The sequence below is a fragment of the Cyanistes caeruleus genome, chromosome 10 (genome assembly GCF_971803275.1).
Source record: "Cyanistes caeruleus chromosome 10, bCyaCae1.hap1.1, whole genome shotgun sequence".
In the NCBI taxonomy this organism is placed as follows: Eukaryota; Metazoa; Chordata; class Aves; order Passeriformes; family Paridae; genus Cyanistes; species Cyanistes caeruleus.
This window is the reverse complement of record NC_141710.1, coordinates 12,971,631-12,989,894: the sequence shown is the minus strand read 5'-3', so window position 1 is coordinate 12,989,894 and position 18,264 is coordinate 12,971,631. Positions and strand designations below refer to the sequence as shown.

At 36.1% G+C, this 18,264-nt stretch overlaps 1 protein-coding gene across 13 annotated transcripts in view; it reads right to left on the bottom strand.

Annotated features, from left to right (window-relative positions):
- The window catches only part of ACAP2 (ArfGAP with coiled-coil, ankyrin repeat and PH domains 2), a 61,834-nt gene that overhangs the window by 6,944 nt on the left and 36,626 nt on the right, over nt 1-18,264 (bottom strand). For 3 of the 13 annotated variants that reach the window (XM_086843591.1, XM_086843590.1, XM_086843596.1), the window contains 13 exons: nt 16,855-16,967; nt 10,189-10,240; nt 8,820-8,920; nt 7,560-7,665; nt 6,909-7,117; nt 6,622-6,691; nt 5,262-5,356; nt 3,808-3,992; nt 2,889-2,981; nt 1,399-1,586; nt 961-1,070; nt 441-551; nt 135-196 (listed from right to left, as the gene is read on the bottom strand). In XM_086843591.1, the coding sequence (XP_086699717.1) occupies nt 135-196; nt 441-551; nt 961-1,070; nt 1,399-1,586; nt 2,889-2,981; nt 3,808-3,992; nt 5,262-5,356; nt 6,622-6,691; nt 6,909-7,117; nt 7,560-7,665; nt 8,820-8,920; nt 10,189-10,240; nt 16,855-16,967 (1,495 nt within the window). Of the gene's footprint in view, nt 1-134; nt 197-440; nt 552-960; nt 1,071-1,398; nt 1,587-2,888; nt 2,982-3,367; nt 3,473-3,807; nt 3,993-5,261; nt 5,357-6,621; nt 6,692-6,908; nt 7,118-7,559; nt 7,666-8,819; nt 8,921-10,188; nt 10,241-13,315; nt 13,337-16,854; nt 16,968-18,264 lie in introns of all 13 variants that reach the window. The other 10 variants (XM_086843583.1, XM_086843584.1, XM_086843587.1 and 7 more) reach the window with 5 other exon arrangements.

The following is an 18,264-nucleotide window of genomic DNA, read 5'->3' as shown; positions in this document are numbered from 1 at the left end:
GATTTATAAAAAACATTTTTGTATGAAGCAATCTTAAATTTCCCTCAGACACTAAGAATCTAATTGTAAACTGATAAATTCCTGTATACACTTCTTATACTGCATTTCAGTGTGGTTATTAGTAGAGTATTGACCTGGCTGCCCATAGAGTCCTTCTGATTCACGCATTTCTTCATTCATCCTTGCTAAACGCAACCTGCCATTCAGAAAACAAAAGGAACAATGTCATCTTTAAAGCACAAAAAAAATTATAATGCAAGACCTACAACGCTCTCCTGAATCTCACATCAAAGAGGTCATGTATGGATAGAGTATTTTGGTTTCTCTTTTGTTCCCCCCTGTTTTTATGTAAAGTAATTTTGACATTTCTTGTACTTTTAACCTGAAACTGACTAGCAAAATCTAAGTTACCTAGTCAGAAAACAGAATGTACAACTTACAGTGTTACAATATCTGCATTTGCAGCTTCCACTGCTATACTCAATGGATCTTTCCCCTCTTCATCAGTGGCATGCTGATTTGCTCCTCGTTTTAGGAATAAGCACACTTGTCTGTTTATTAAAAAAAACATTGAAGAATATTTTTGAATATATTTCCTTTGAATAAAGGAAAAAAGCTAATAAAGTCAAGATACAATGCATTTATTTTAAATCACCAAATGACTCATTTATATCAAAATGAGAGTTTTATATTTTTATCAAAATAGTGCAGGTCATCTAGGACATGCTAACAGTAATAAGCAAGCCATTTATTTAATCCACATTAGAGAACATGTGTGTTTTGCTAGTGGATGAGACTGATAAATCAAGATATTATTTCCTCTCACAACCAGAGCTTAAGAAAAACTTTTATCACCTGAAATAGTATTAAAGTATCAGAATATCTGGGGCAATGAAGAAGCTTCACATGAACAATTACAGTAAAGGATGGCCATGTACAAATTGTGGGGTAGTGAGTTACCCGGTGTGTCCTAGAACTGTGGCATGGTGCAGGGGCCCCCTTCCTTTCATGTCTCGGATGTTCACATTGGCCCCATTCTGCAGCAAAAATTCACAAGTAACCAATGAACCCTATGGAATCAAAACAAAGAAACAACTCAGAACCAGATTTCTAGAATCAAACCAAACCTCTTCTGCCTTCTCATCACTGAGCCACCCAGCAAAGGAAACAAAACAGAGTTGCTTCCGTATCAACTTTAAACACTACTAGGACAGAGAATTCCAAACAAAGTAGGAAAAAAATATTTCAGAAACAACTCTGAAAGAACACTGTAAACATAGTTTCAGCATCACATTATCATTCATTAGGGAAGCAAGCAGCTCAAAAGGAACAGTGACACAGAAATATCATTATTTCCCTTGCTCTCCTCCCCCATCAGCAGTGCTGTATATCACATACCCCTCGCACTGCCTGAATGAGTGGTGTTGCTTTGTTCTCCTCCACGTTGACCCAGTTTACTTCAGCTCCATGAGCCAATGCTTCTGCCATGTGAGGAAGATTTTTCTCAAAGGCAGCTTGATACAACTGCAATCCTGGATTAGGCTGCTTGGAGTCACAGAACACTGGAGATTCTTGCTTGTCTCCTTCTAAAAAGAAAAAAAGTTGCTTACCTAATTCCTGTTTTCACAAGGTACCTCTTGGAATTTTGATCAAAACATTTCTCTGGCAATAGGTAGCTCAGCTTTTGCAGAATACTATGTATTGTTGCCCCATTATGCCTGGAGAATTCACAGCCTTTAGCTCCAGCATTTAGGCACAGTCTCTTCACAGAACTATTACTGCACAGAAAACATTCTCTCTACATTACTGGCACATGTGTATATACTTCAGTGTATATATTCCATGTAATTTCTAAGAAATTGTTTAGGGTTTGGAGTGTGTTTTACTGTAAACAGCAAGATATGAATAAAACTCATGTTCTGCAGGGATGCAGTCATACAAATATATATTTATCTGCAATATACTCATACCTGAGTATAAGGTAATATATATCATACCTGAGACTAATACTGTTCTGATCTAATTTTTGTTAATAGATACCATTGTCATTTACTAATTACTTGCTGTGGCTATGATCTTTTTGACTAAAGCATAATCTTTCTCTTCATCTCAAAAATGGTTATTTTTCTTCACTCCCAGAGTGAAGTCTGGGAGATAAAGATGTAGTTACATAAAAACTTTTGTGAGTTTCAGCATCATAAATATTTCTACAGCATAATCAAAAAGATCCAAGGCACATGATGCCTGCCTGCTATAACACCTGTGAACTACTGGATTTACAACATACCTTAAAAGAGTGCTTTGATGTAGAAGAATAAATCTGCTTTTATATAAATAAGTGTTTTGGAAATTTTGAGGAGCCATACTCAATCTGTCAGAACAGCATGCTAAAATGAGCAAATAATTTCATTCATCATCTTACAGAACTTCTGAGTTGAGGGAATGATGTTTAAAGACTTGGTTAATTCCACATAAATAAGAAACAGAAAAATTGAGCAAGAATGCACAAATAACACATAAAAGCCCATTATCTCTGACTCAATAAAAATTCTATCTCTGTGGATTTATTTATTTATATAAGTATCATGCATTTCTCTGGAGTCTTTCCCAAAATGCAGCATTTCTCTATCTGCAAAAAAGTCCATGTTTTGGGATCGGTCTCATCTGACTGGAAAAAACACGGTTCTTTGAACCCATTTAGAAGGATTATATGCCATTTTTGGTGCAAGCCCAAAGGAAAGATCCCTAGGACAAATTTTACCCTTGCTAAAAGCATTTCAACCAGGATAGCAGACATGAATCGTATCACCAAGAACTAATCTTTTTTACAAAAAAACCATGCTACCAAGTGATTAAATCTTCATCTTGCAGTGCAAAGCCTAACACACCTGGTTCATACAAACTGTTGGCTGATATAGTAGAGGCAAGGTGTTCTCTGCTGTCATCAGTGCTCGGCTGGATCCCACTGTCACTGCTTCGGACTGTTTTGGGGAGAGACTGCAATTACTATGCAGAGCTGAAGCTACCTGCTCCTCACAGATACCATGATAATAAAGCAAGCTCTTATACTTGGTCCTGAACACAATTTTTAAAAAATGGCTTGTTCTTGTTCAGCATTCTTAATGCATCCATAGAAAAATATGAAGTCACATTTTGTAACTGTAACATTTACAAATAATAATAATAAATGTCAAAGATAATTAGAAATAAAAAAAAAAATCAGGATAAGTAAAAAAGCTTAAATTATTTCATGAAAATACGAAGCAATGCAGCAGCCTGGAGACAATAGATTGAAGCAGGGAGATGGCCACAAGACACAATGGATCTCTAGTGCAAATACTGAACACGCCACAGCTGTAGTACTTACTACTACGGAGTTTTGAAGAGGTATCAAAGTAGGAGAAGAGTGAATCAAGTTCATCGGGACAGAACAGAGACTCCCGCCTCGCCTCGTCGCTACTTACAGCAACCGCTGGGACATGCAGGTTAGCAAAGCACAAAGCAGGCAGTAAGGAAGGGATAGGGCAGGAAAGAACGTTATTGGAAAAATCAAGAAGGATGAAAATACCGAGGAAAGAAGATGGTTAATATGATTCTGAATTATAAGCATCCCCATTCCAAATCCTTCCTCCTATAAAAATGCACATTTCTGAAGAAGTCTTTTCTCCCCTACACTTACACTAGGCTACAATCCTTTAAAAATCAGATTCCAAATTCTCTGCATGAGGCAGAAGTCAATTAATATGAAAGCATGTTACCTTAAAAAGAAAATGGGTAATACAGCTAAGTAAAGAAGTGTGTAAGTACCTCTTTGGGATGCTGCACCTTGCTCCCCTGCCAAAAGGGATTTTTCAGGGCCACTGTGCCTTTTCTCTTCCTGTCTTGGAGGCAAAACTTTTGTTCCAGGCTCAGGCAGAGGTACTGATGCAGCTTGCTTCTCTACAAACTTTCTTTCCACATATTTTGCTCTGATGTATGCCTCCTTCTCCTGCCTGTTATATACAAAATCCCTGGAGTTAGTAAGCTTATATTTTAGTATTTTCATGTATTAAACAAATGTCTATTTTGTACTAAAGTCAGTAACCAAAATTGTAGATTGGCATTGCACATAAGACACCTATAGCACATTTTCAGAAAGATGCAAAGCACACTGTCGCTTTCTGTATTCTTGATTAAAATTTGCATAAGGCTCAAAATAATTTTGTTAAGTTCACAAACATGTATTTACTTTCAGACTTTGGAAAGGTATGTGGAAGAAATAAGCATTAGTTACTTTATGTTACCTGTATTAAACCTTTATATGTGTTTACTTTGTTAATAACCTATTAATAAACATATACTTAGTTTCTTATGTAAATATAAATTGCAACATCTGTTATGGGAACATTAATATTACACAAGAAAACAGTAACAAGCCTTAGGTAGGCACAGACATCAATTCCATATCACATACTGAAGTATTTTTCCTTGTAACTTGAGGTTATTACCTTAAGACCCAATAGCAGCTGTGCCAAACTGATAAAAGGGGCTGTAATTATTACATTAAAACTGCTGAAAAGCAGTTACCACTAGAAAGAATATCTCCTACTTTGTTTATACTATCATTACTGTCTCCAAATTGCCAACACTTCATAAAATTCAGTTTTCTGTATAAAACTGCTGGGCAGCAAGCAGCACAGAACTGGAAAGGTAGTAAAAAAGCAAATTTAAGAGACTTCCTATACAGCAGCACAAAACATTGGGAATCTACCTTCAAAGACAGATTAGCATCAGAGAAATAGAAGACAGAAGCACAATGATTTGAAGGCTGCTGTAAAGCAGCAGAGCTCATGTACAATGTAGGTAGGAAGATGAGAACATTCTGAGGATCAGGGAACAAAAGTCAAATGGAAGAACAAAGAAAAGAAACAGCCACAGGCTCCTTCCAGGAGCACTTACACATCGAGTACAGCTGGCTGAGCTGGTACCCAGCAGAGAGGAAACAAAATCCACATGTCTACAGTGAAGCTCTAGAGATGTTATCAAAAGGTGGGAGTGAGATCACAAAAAGAACAAATGAACAGGAGAAGCAGAAAGGGACCAATAGAAGGAATACCCAATAAAGAGAGTGAGAAAAGGGAGAGAGCAATATATACTGGTGATACAGGGAAATGAATACACTAAAGGAGTGTAACACAGTTAAGTGGCAGCATCTTTTACAGGTGGAGGCTGAAGGAAGCAACAATAAAAGGAAGCAACAGGCACTGCTGGTAAAATACTACCTTTGACTTCCAGATTGTGGCTTCTTTACTCCCACTTTTTCCAACTTCGCTTCATATATTCTATTTATAACATCATTTCCCAATTCACACATAAGCTATAAAGCAAAATAAATAAATTCAAATATAGCTGAAAAAAGCTTTAGCCACTTATTCAGTTGTTTTTAACCTCACTCAGACTATACTTACAACTTAGTGTTTTCACTGGTAAAAGTACACTTACAGTAATAAGCATGGGTTTATATGATAATAATGAAACAATCAGTGAATGGAGAGACCAAATTCTGAGTAATATAACAAAAAAAGAGTCACTTTTAAAGTGCCTGAAAAAAACAACCACCAGATTGCAGTGCAGGTGCAGAATGGCACCTCATTAACAAAAGTGTTTTTCCACCAGCTTTGCCAGGAGCTGTTCTTACCCCATCAGCAAAAGACAATTCAACCAATTGTATTCCACCTTACCCAATGAACATTTTTGCTGAACCATAATCTGATACAACTACAGAAAAAGAACAAAGACAAAAGCCTACTTACAGGAGAATTTAACCCTATTGATTGCCATGATCTGAATTCTTGCTTCTAGTACCAGGTAGAATGCTTAGTTCTGGTATTCACATGAATACTGTAAAAGGTATAGCTTTTTTTCTTTTGGAGTGGGAGTGGAGGGTTGGTTGGTTGTTTTCTCAGCATGAACACATTGATAAAAAAATTATTAACCACAAAGCACATTGTCTTTTGATTGTACAGAATACAGAAGCAATTCCTAAGTGCCAGAACATCACAGCTAGAAGCAAATGCTTTGCATGAGCTATCCAGCTGCACACATGCATCCATGCATGAGTTCCTATTTCAGATTTTCAGTGTCACACGATTTTTATAACTATGGTTCAAGCTAGAAATGTAGTATACAAATAGCACACAAGAGCAGTTGCACGAGTATTCTCCTATGGCCAAAAACATCTCACTGTAAAGAGCTGACATCAAATTTTTGAGTATGATCATGCTTTAGAGGCTGATATATCACTTCCAAAATTTTCAGCCCACTGAAAGACATTAGTGGTTTGTAAACAGATTTGCCTTTTTGTATGTTGAAACTATCAGACGAAACTTGCTACTCAGAGTGCACTTGGGAACCTGAAGGTGTTGTAAGTTGCTCTGCATTGCAAGTTTGCAGCACAAATTACTATGGAGTATAAAAAAGTGTGAATTAAAATAAACCAACACACAACTATAAACACTTTCTGCTCAAGCTGCAAGACATGCACTGGGTACAAATGTGCTTCCTGAATTGAAATTGCTGATTCAGAGGCTTTCGAACAACAATCTAAGTACCAAATAAAAACCTGTTTCAAAAATACTGTACCTTTAGGAGTTCAGGTTCCCATGAATCCAGCGTTAAAGATCTTACTTTTGAAAAATGGACTCCCAAGCTCCTAAACAACATGGAAAAAAACATTAACCTGTAACTACATGTTATATCTTACCTCAGACAGACTTACCATTAATTTATGCAAATAAAGCAGTTACCTTAATTCTATCTACAAACAAGGGCCTCTAATTTTCTTTCAATATACCTTTGAAGAGGCGAACACCACCTTTCCTAATTAAGCCAAAGCACAAATCAAAAGCAGTTGTGAGGAGTTTGCCAACCTGTGTATCCCAGAGCACTCGATGCACAGCGTGATTCCCAGGTTGATACTGGCCCAGCGAGGATCTGCCAAACCACAGTCACAGCAGGCAGCATTACCAGGAATACACTGGACTCGCTGCAGAGCACTCTCTCCTTTCAACAGCTTCTCTTTGGTCTCACTCCCAGATTCTAGGCTCCCAGTAGAAGGGGATGATTTCTTTTCCTGTTTCTAAAAGAGAAAAGACACAAACAAACCAATTAAGAGACACATGCAAAACTAAAGAAATTGAAGACTCACAGATAATAACTGTGCACTAAAATCCAGAAAAGGCTCTTCGGCCAAGGAAAGCCACAGAACTAAAAAAGAATGTTTAGGTTTTTGAAGATATATAAAACTGAATATAAGAATATCCTATGATTTTTAATCACACTACAGAAAAACCTCAAAAAAACATATAGGACATGGTAACATTAATATGATGATGTGAAAGACAGATCAGATATAATTTACAACCTTCAAAATTTCATTGCTTTTCCACTAGAAGACAAACAATGGATTGTTTTTTTTTCTTCCCTCTCTATTTCTTCTTCTCTATTAAAAAAGGTTTTATATATTTAAAATTTTCAGGATCTAAAGGGGAGGTTGTTGTTTGGTGGACTGTTAGACTCACCTCAGATTCATCCCCTTTCTCTCTATATGCTGTGGCAATACTGGTCTGAACAGCCTTAATCCACGCCTGCCGCAGCTTTTCCGAGTCAGCCTGAAGCATGCAGCTCCTGTGACAAATTAAAGTACTCAGAGACAGTGGCCAAGCAGCTGACATCCAACAACATGTTGCTTAGGCATTTGCTTTTATGGTTATACTTGTATAACAAGTATATTGTTTAGTAGGCATCATTTAATACAAACATTTATTTTAAGATAACAAAGCAGCTGAGCCTTTGTGAGCTGCAAACTCCTTATTTCAAAATTATTTGCAAGTAATGCTAATAGATACAGAAATTACTTTTCCAAAAACACTGACAATGGCTTAGCTTCCTATTCCTTTCCTTATTCCAGAATTTTCTTTTTTATATCCTCAAATGCATTTTATCCCCATGACACAAGACACAGGTATCAGTCCTTGAAAACACAATTTCATTCACTGAGATCAAGAGAGAGTAAAGTTCTCTGACAAAGAATGAACTACTTTTCTCATCAACAGTAAAAGAACCAGGTCATGAAGTATAAAACTGTTCCAACACTTATGGGTTGAAAAAGCTGAGCCAAGCAAGATGCATGTTATAGTGACCCACAACTGGGAATGCAAACATCAGGATGGACAGTAATCTACTCAGAAGAGAAATGTAAGGAGGAATGGAGAGTGTAGATGACCTCATATCAAAAACTTAAATATGGTTATATCTCAAAATCACTAATGAGGAATCCATGACCTGCCCTTGCTGTGGCAGAATGCCAAAATTCCCTAAGTACAGCCAATGCACTACTAGAGCTGATAAATAATTTTATTTGGTAGTTTCATTTAGTGCATTCTGAAGTATAATTTTACATCACTGAGACAACAGCTTATTTATGTGCTTCTCTCTCATTGCACCAATCAGAAATGTGGATAAACTGAGACCAATTTTCTACATTACTAAGCAGCTGATAGTATCAGCTACTACTAAGCCACAGCAGAGCTCTGCACCACAAGTTATTTATGCAAAAAGCACAAGAATGCATGTTTATTTTAATGCCAAAAGTAAACTAAATACCAGGGACACTTCTCACAGCATCACTTAGTCTCAGCCAAAATTTCAGAGTACAGAATTTTTCAGATACTTTTCCTGTTCTGATCTATCCCAAGAGAAATGTGAATCTTACATTTTAAAACAACTACATGTAATGATTTTTTTTTTTAAAATAAACATGCTCCATCGCTTCTCCTTACTTTGTTGGAGAAACCACCTCAAAACAGAAACGTCTTTCTATGTCTTCACAGTGTTTAACTGTGCAGAGCCGCAAGTCTTCAACAACTACTGTAGGATTATCCTAAGAGACAAAAGTTAACAAAAGTCACAGAGAAAAAATAATATAGTTGATAATAAGATAATAATTAAATCCTGAATTATTAATGAATGAATTCTATTTGCCTGGTTATACTAAATTTTTTCTTCCAAAAATAAAATTTGGAGAATTTCTTTTTACTTACAGTTCAATCTACTGAATAATCAACACCTTAAATTTAAACAACAGTACTCAAACTACAAATATACTCTAAGAAATGCAATTAACTCACAAATCAGAAAAGTTATACCTAAATCAGCAGTATTTAAGTGCCAAATAAAAAAAAACAACCAGATGCTGAATACAGTGGTTTTGAAAATTTGATTCAATTCGTAAGAATTCCATTCTGAGCTATCAGCATTTTAAAGGTGCAGTTAAAAAAAAGAGCAACGAGAATTTACAAACACAAAATGCCCAACCAAGCATGCTCACACAAACTCAACTGTGTTGCCTTTCCAACCACAGAAATCAAGCCCCTTGATTTGACAGCATCAGATAACAAGGAATACTCTCTGATCCCAGTCTGTTTGCAGTTAAGAGGAATTAATTGCCTTAAACTCTTTCTTCCTTTTACCCCACTGTCTCCATATAGTCTCTACTTCTTTCCGACCTGAAGAACAGCTACAGCTCCTTGGTGCAAAAGCAGATTGTAGAACAACAAACAAAGGAGCAGGGGCCCAAAACCTGACTGAAAAGGCTTCTATGGCTTGAGGCAGAGCGGGACTTGCTGCTTTAACATAAAACTGCTGCAATTCCCACAAGCAACAAAGCAGACACTGACTGCTAAACCACTGTGCATTTTCGATACTAAATAGATGTGGATAGAAGCCCTGACTGCTTCGTAACAGAAGCTTTCATGTTTTTTTCCCCCAGTTGCTGAATTGGGTGTGTGAACCAGTAAGTAACTGGAGGGAGCAAGTCCTGAAAGAGTTAAACACAACTGCTCAGAGAACAGCATGGAATATCCGACTGCCAACAAGTGAGCACAAGCCTTTTGGGACCAACAACTTTTAAAGCTCTAACTAGGTTACAAAATCCACAGCAAATAAAGTATGTGCTTACAATCAGTGCACAGGAATCTCAGAATTTGTCAGTGTAGCTAGTAGTCTCATTTTACAAAGGGAGAAACTAATTTAGAAAAAAGTATTAAGTTGTTGGAGATCACATGGGATGCCACATCAGCAGTTTCCCCATCAGTCAGGAAAATCATCACCCAAACTCCAAACTATCCCGAGCCAGTTTTCAATTCCTACCTTAAATTTCTTCTGGTACACAAGTTGGTTATTTTGTATTGAGAACCAGCGCCTATTCAAATGAAGAGACATCCAGAGAATACATAACTGATTTTACAGTGCTTATTTGACCGACATGTGCTAACATACAGTCTACAAAGAGACCGAATAAAATAATTCATGAAAGTAATGCTGCAGTCAGTTTTGGCAAATAGTTCATAAAAAAACAAAAAAAAGGGGAAGCAGAGACAAAACAGAAAAGAAAGCAAGGTTCAAATAATCTGAGTCCTAAACAAACACATTTATGTTATGACAACATTAGTTAAGCTATCACACAAAACATTTTCATTTCAAGGAACATTTCCTTCAGTATTTTAGCAGCAAATTACAATTTTAAGTAGTTGCTTGGTAACACAAATTCAGATAGTTTGAATAATAAAAATACTTAAACCCATGTAAACTACTCCTGAAATATTTTTGGGAGCAGACCTAACTTAATAAGGCACTAAAAATACTTCTGTGTTGTTATCCAATTTGAGTTTAATATCTATCTACATTGGGCATGTCTTAAAATTTTTGATCCTGAAATAAAAAACACTGCATATAAAAACTAAAAAAAACCCAATGAAAACCTTTTAAGTAGGATCCTAACTTAAGCTTCAGCTTTGAAGAAAAAAAAAAAGATTTTATGAAGGCATCCTGTAAAATCCAAAAGATAATACAAAGCTTAAAAACTCCTCTGAACTTTATCCTTCCTTGTCAAAGTCACTGCTCATACAGGATACATCTCGGAGAATGGAAAAATAACTCATATTTCGGAAAAAATTACCTCAGATCTCTAACAATGATGTTTTATCAGACCACTGAATGAAAAAAAATAAACCAGTAGACATACCCAGGCCTTTCTACCTCTTCTGGGATGCACAAAAAAAAAAGGCTAACCAATTATCACAGTTCCATTTTCACTGACAAAAATGAAGGGGATGTAAAAAACAATTCAGTGAAATTACACCTTGTTTTGTTCAGGCTTATAATGCAAACCTCTATTTACCACAGCAATTCCTTAATTATCTCCAATACCCCACCTTTACCATAACTCACTTCTTTACTGCCAGTTAGTTTGAATGGTAACAGTACACAAAATACTGTGTTGCAACAGATCTTGTTATTCTCCACAGGCTGTTGAGTTTCAAGCTACAGTTTACCACAATTAGTAACAAGAGGGCCTCATGTATTTATTCATCCACCACAAGCCATTCAAGGAAAGAAGTGCACAAAGATGGTTAAGAAAAAGTAATATATACAAAAAATGTTAGATCCAAAACAGAAAATCCAGTATATGTTAGAAAGGTTAGTGTTTCATAGACAGATGAGATTCTACCTTTTAACAATCTTTTCAAATGTTGTGCAGATATATTTAATTTAAAAAGCAACAACAGGATCTCCTGTCATCCTTGACTTTTTCAATCTGTTAATAGCAGTACTTTTAGTCACTGCTATTGTAAAGGTATCATCTTTACTATCTATTTACAGATGCAGTAAGTATGCCCCACATGTAAGGTAGGTTATTGCTAATACTCATCTAGGAAACTTAATAAAAAAACAGAATTGAAAAGGAAATAAACTCACATCTTTTTTCATGTGCTTTTTTTGAACGTAACACAAAAGAGAACAACATGAAAAGTGGTGCCTAAGTGATAAAGGGAGTGGTAAAGGGGGAAAAAAAGCAGCCTTGCCCCAAGACAACGAGCAATGGAGCAAATCCCTAATAAGAACCTTAGCAAGTGCAATTAACTTCATTAATGCAATGCCTCATTTGTTCTACAGCTAAATATTTAATGAGTTACTCTAGTAAACAAGCTCTAATCTCATCAGTTGGATATAAGTGAACACACAAATTGTAACACAAATTTGTGCCATCTTTAAAAGCTTCTAGTCTAGAAGTTTTGAAAGTATTTCAGTCCCCTTTTTTCCTACTAGAGAAATGAAATCTGTCAAAGAAAAATTTTCAGTCTAGCCAAAAAGGGTGCAGGCTTTGGTGATTTTCTAAAATAAACTTTTACTGAATGAGATCAGCAATTTACAATGTAGGATAACTTGCAGATCACACTTTAGAAGTAGATGTCAGAGTGAATACATTTTATTTTTTGCTTAACAAGATGAAACTGTAAGGCTACCCTCCAAGGTGTCAGCACCACTGCAGTTTTATTCAGGCCAAAAACTTGGAGTTACTCCTCACTAACCAAATACTATCAACAAACTCTACTGCAGCAAACAGACTGCTGAGGGGTCTACACCAGCATCAGCCAGGAACACCTGAGGTACAGTCTCTGTACTGAAGGTGCTGCTGTAGGGTAATCCACATCTATCAGAATAATTTAATAAATCTTTAGACATCATGTGTGCATCATGTGATTATTACCAAAGTTTCCTTAAATGTGTCATTCTGTCAAAAGCAAGAGAGAAGCATGGTGAAGGAGGAAACATTCTTGGGAATATTAAAGTAGTTTACACTGTCTCACTTTGTAGTGGTTGAATATAGTTGTTCCTATTTAGATATGGAATGCTTTCCATCATTTATACCTACACAATTCAAAACTGTATTTATTAAATAGGAAACAATGCAAAATCTATAGAAAAATTTTCCAGTTTCTGAAAACTGAGAGTAATATTGAGAATATTGAAGTATAAAATTTGAGTTTTACATAAAACAATGAATTGTAATTTGTGATTCTCAGAAACAGTTTTCTCCTCTAGTTGCTAGCAGCACACAATCAAAACAGAGTAATTAAGAATGCACAACATTTAAAAGTACATGTCTATTGCCAATGCAGTTGATAAGAAAAAAGAAAAATCTCATCAACTTCAATTGGAAAAAGGCAAGACATTGATCTTGTATGCTCAGTTTGAGTGCAGAAACGTGGCTTTAATTCCTTTTTTAGCTGAAAACTAGCTCAATCTTTCTAAACCTTTTAATGGAGTTGAGCAGCAGGTATACTGGCATCCCAGGCAGAATCCTTCTGTTATTTTCTTAGACTGAGTCACTTATACATCCATTGCAAGTAATCAAAATTAAATGCAGGGTTAATGAAGAGCTTTTTGCGTGCCAAGGAAACATTGGGAAGGTATAAAAGAAGCTGGTTGGTACCTGATGTGATCTGGCTTTTTCCTGTCATGTGAAAAAACGGGGTAGGATTAAAACATAAGGGAAAGGAGGAGAAGGGATGAAAAATGCAAAATGAGCAAAATAAGAAAAGAATTAGCATGATCTGAAAATACAGCAGAATTAAAAAGGAAACCATCTATTCCATCCAATCTAAAACCTATTTGGAACATACTTAATGGTTTGACAAGTGCTTTTCTCTCTACACACATTTATTCTTTCTTCATGATACATACTTATTTTTCATCTGAATTTCTGAGAACCAAAACAGCTTTCTAGCTACTGCTCCATAATAAATGCACCTGACTCTAGGTCCTGATGCCTTAAGAAAACTGGTGTACAACAAGATATATAATTTACCAACATATAGAAATACATTCTAAACACAGGTGTCCATACCCAGTACTCTAAGACTTTGCAGTACAAGGACATAATTTTGATTCCACTAAACTGTATTATCTGAAATACTTGTGTACATTATACGCTGTCCTTTTAGACACAACAAAAAGAGATTACAAAAGCTCCATCTCTTTCAAAACACAGCAACACTGACTTGCAAATAGCTCAGGGTTTACTTTGCAGCCTGCTCAAACACGTATTTGTTTCTAAAGCCAGTGTCAAGCAGAACTGTCCCAAGAACATGAAACTTGATGCAAAAGCCCAAAGAATTAGTCTTGAGACAATGAAACATGAGCTGCCAGGTGCCCCAGGAAGAAACTTCATTATGCTAGCAAGACATTAATTTGTACTGGAAACAAATTTTCATTCACCACAACAGATTTTCCCCCTTCAAAAGGCTGCATTATACAGTCTTCTTTTTTTTTTTTCTCCCGCAGCAACCAGGATAATACCACTGTGGGGTCCATGGATTCATCAACCAAGATGTGCACACAGCAACATCACATTTCTTTCATTTGTCAGCTAGAATCATACTGCTGTGTCAAACCCAGACAAAACCTATCATGCTCCTGCCTCTTCTCTTATGTTTTTAATGCTGGCAAGTATCTGCTAATAGTGGCCATTGAAATGTTTTTGGTGCCTTTCATTAACTCTTGAAGGAGCTCTTAAAAATGTCTAGAACCAATATAAGTCCAACTGACACCAATGGAGGCAAAAGAGAGGTCCCAGTTTTAAATACATATTACTACTGACAGTGTATTTAGCAGTCAGCAAGGAAGGCCAGTGCTGTCACCCTTGGTGGAGAACAGCAGGAAATTCCAGTATTTCTAGGCAAATTCGTCTAGTTTTGTTTCAGCTGGTTGATTTTCCACCCACCTTCCCCAAAGACAGGGCTATAATAAAGCAGCAAACTGCTAATCTGTAAGAGCAGTAAAAGTATCTTTTCTGTCTTGACTTCAGCTTAGAATTCCCCAAAATAAAACACATAATTCTCTAAATGTTTCCTCCTTTGATATTTAATTAAATTTTACACACAGAACAGTTTAACACAATGACAAAATCTTTTCTTGCACTTTAACTAGTGACTGGAAAAACCCACTAATCTCTAGTATGTGATAAACTTGAATGGAGGATCTCCCCACAGTTGAAACTGTAACACTACACAAGTAAAACCTTCCATCACCTGAAACAGGCAGTGGAAATTGACAGTGACCCCTTCTGTGCCTACAGCATAGCAAGCAATTACATATGTGTTCAGAACTAAAAATAACAAAAATACTTCTTTATTTTTAGTAAAAAATAGCAAAAGTGGGGGGCTAGATTCAGAAATGAAAACTTCATCAAGATCTTAAATGTATATTTTATGTATGATAAAAGTAGTTTAATAGCAATTAGTAATGGTTTGTGAACATGTGGAATACAAAATTTAAATAATTGTTTAAATTTCAGAAATGTTTATAGGTAGCATATCCAATTCTATTTTTTGCCTAAAAGCATCCAACTCCAACATTTATTGCAGAGAGATAAATTATCAAGAATCTAATACTAAAAAGGTTAAAGGTTTTGCTTTATTAAATGCCCCTGTGATAAATAGAAGAAAAAACTAAGTAAATATCAATTATGTAATAAAAGTAGGCAGCTCTGACTCATTAACAAGCTGCTTATCTTTGCCCTCTTAAATTATTGCTTGGATATTTTTTCATTATATTTGTTCAAATCTGAAACTTAATCTGAAGGAATGTCATTGTGTATCTTGATTTAATTACAATTTCTCCTTATTTACTTTGTGTCCACTTAAACTACCAACATACAGAGGTTAGTTTTAATTGACTCCTACTCTCTAATCACTTTAAGGTAAGTATTCCTAGGAACAAAGCCATGTGGAAGCAGACACTCCTGTCCTGCTCTCTCCTGTCACCTCCCTGCACAGCAGGGCCTTTCTGCATTTCAAAAGAGGAACCCAGAGACAGAGTCAGAGTTTCACCATCAGTCAATCTGGCAATGGCAAAAAGGCCCCTTTCAGCCCCTTGGGAATCCAATCAAGGACAATCTCCTGCCCTATTACTGCAGATTTTTCTCAGTATGCTTATACTAACATTTTACTTCACACCAGGAAGGTGCTTTTGATGCACATCTCCTGGTTTTCTCCCTTCACCATCCTTTGATGCTTCACAGATCTTGGAGACCTTGGAGAACTCTGAATTCTGCTTGCATGAAACTAACCCAGAAAGTACATTACAATTACAGATGAATAATCAGGCCAAAGGACCAGACCTTTGCACTAGTTGCCCATGACTTGCTAATATAGATACAGTCTTACTGACATCAGTGGCCCTAGCATCACTTTATGGATTTAACTGAAGCGATCCAAATTTCTTAAAAGATTGTGGTGTGCTGAGAAGCTCAAGGAAGTATAAAAAAATTAGGATTGGAAGGGACCACCCACTGAAATGCACATTCTGTCCTTTCAAACACAGCAAATAGTTCAACAGAAGCACGGATGAAAATATAGCAGAACATGGACAATAGAAAGCTCTGTATCACAAAAAATTAAATTTAAAATTCAAGAACTGTATCCAACTCTGCTGTAACTGCTCCAGCATATATATATTTCCTTGAAAAAAAGTACACACCATTGGAAATGCAAAAGAAATCCTGTTCAGGAAGAAAAATATTTAAAGAGTAGTAAAATACACGTTGTTTAAGATATATGACTAACAAGATATTTTGAATTCCCAAAAGGGCCGTCAAAACTACTAAGCAAAAGTCACTGCATAGGACAGGAATTTTAAAGGATAAAAATTACATTGCTTATCTTTCAGGAAAAATAACTTGAGTCCTTGACTGTGTTAGTCTGCTTCCAGTGGCTATACAACTTCTATTTTACTCTGTCTTCTAACACTTTCCTAGCATATGCTTTCACAAGAGAAGGGTTTGCAAACAACTAGGACAGAAAACAAGGAAAAATGGCTTTGAAGTGTCATCTCAAAGTTAACAAACAGAGTCACCCCAGTGTTCTATCAAAACTATGGAGTCAGCGAGTTACAGAGATTATGAATCAGATGAGAATTCAGGTTAAAAAGCAGTATTTTTGTAAGCAGCAAATAGAGGTTCTGAGTAATTACCTGTTCCAAGTCTTGAAGGCATTGCTGGCTCGCTTGAATAAATAACCTTCCATAACGATGCCATTGGCTGCATCTACATTGTATTCTAGTTTAGTATCATCACTGGAATAATCCTAGTACAAAGGAACAAGAAAAACACACTGCAGTTCAAACGAAACTTCAAATACGAGCAGTACTATTGTCAAAGAGTAAATATCGAAGAATAAAGTTTTCCTTGCAACATTTATTAGTCAAACCATGACTCTCAGCCCCTAATGGCATTTCTTAAAAAAATCAATTTTAGGAAATGAGAATGCTGAAGATTTTTACTTTACCTGCAACAAGGGGAATTTCTTGTTCAGGTATTGATGACCTCTACAAACAAATAGAGGGCAAACATTGCTGACAGAGCATCTGATGTTTCAACTGTCTGCTCAAATGGTCTCTCATATTTTCCCAGCAAAGGGGATAGAAAAGCAGAGGAAAAGAAGCCATGAAAATTAGGAGTCAAAACTGAAAAACAGTTGCAGACTGTTGCAGACACCTGTGTAACGCCAGTTGTGCTTTAGCATTTGCTTCAGCTCTGTCATGTTGACAGCTGAGCTACATAGGAACTTGGAAGACAAGTAATCAAATAAAGATGATGCCATCAGTTAACTCTAGAGTAAAGCAATCAAAGTGCTGGCACTGATGACAAGACCTTAGCAGTAATTTTTTCTTTATGATCTTGGATAAGATTATAAAATTACAAGTAGGACAAGGGAATATGCATTTCCATCAACTTAACACCTAAACCAGCTAATAACAATTAACAGCAACTTTCCAAGCTTTAGAAAGGCTGACTGCTTCACATCTTCAGCAAAGGTAGGTTAGACTAAGTAATAATATATGTGGTGATCATTTGCTTTCACATCTCATTGAGAACAGCATGGGCTCTTCCCAGGGAGGTAGAGTTCGGATATTCAGTGAGTGGGAGGCTAACATCTACAAGGGGTGCATGAAAAAGCACACATGGAATGACATCATTTATCACAACTTTGTCCAGAGATGAAAATAATATACATGCTGTTATTAAAATATATATCCTTAAAGTAGACTAGCAACATATGGCTTCTTCCCCTTAACAAGGGTGTAAGAGACATTACTGAAAATTAAATTTCAGAAGAAAAAAACCAAACAAGTTAAATACTTAAAAACCAGAACATTTTGTAATATGACCTTCCTGAACCTTCAGTAGTTACTTTTTGTAAATTGGAAACATCAGCTTTGCATGAAAAGTACATCTGAAAGTCTCTGTTTTGTACTTTGCTCCTTAGGAACTTTTCTATACATAAACAAAAACAGGCAAGAAATATATATATAAATTAAAAAATAGCTTCAACACCAACATGGTCATTAGCTCCAGGTAATAGCCCAGGATGCACACAACTT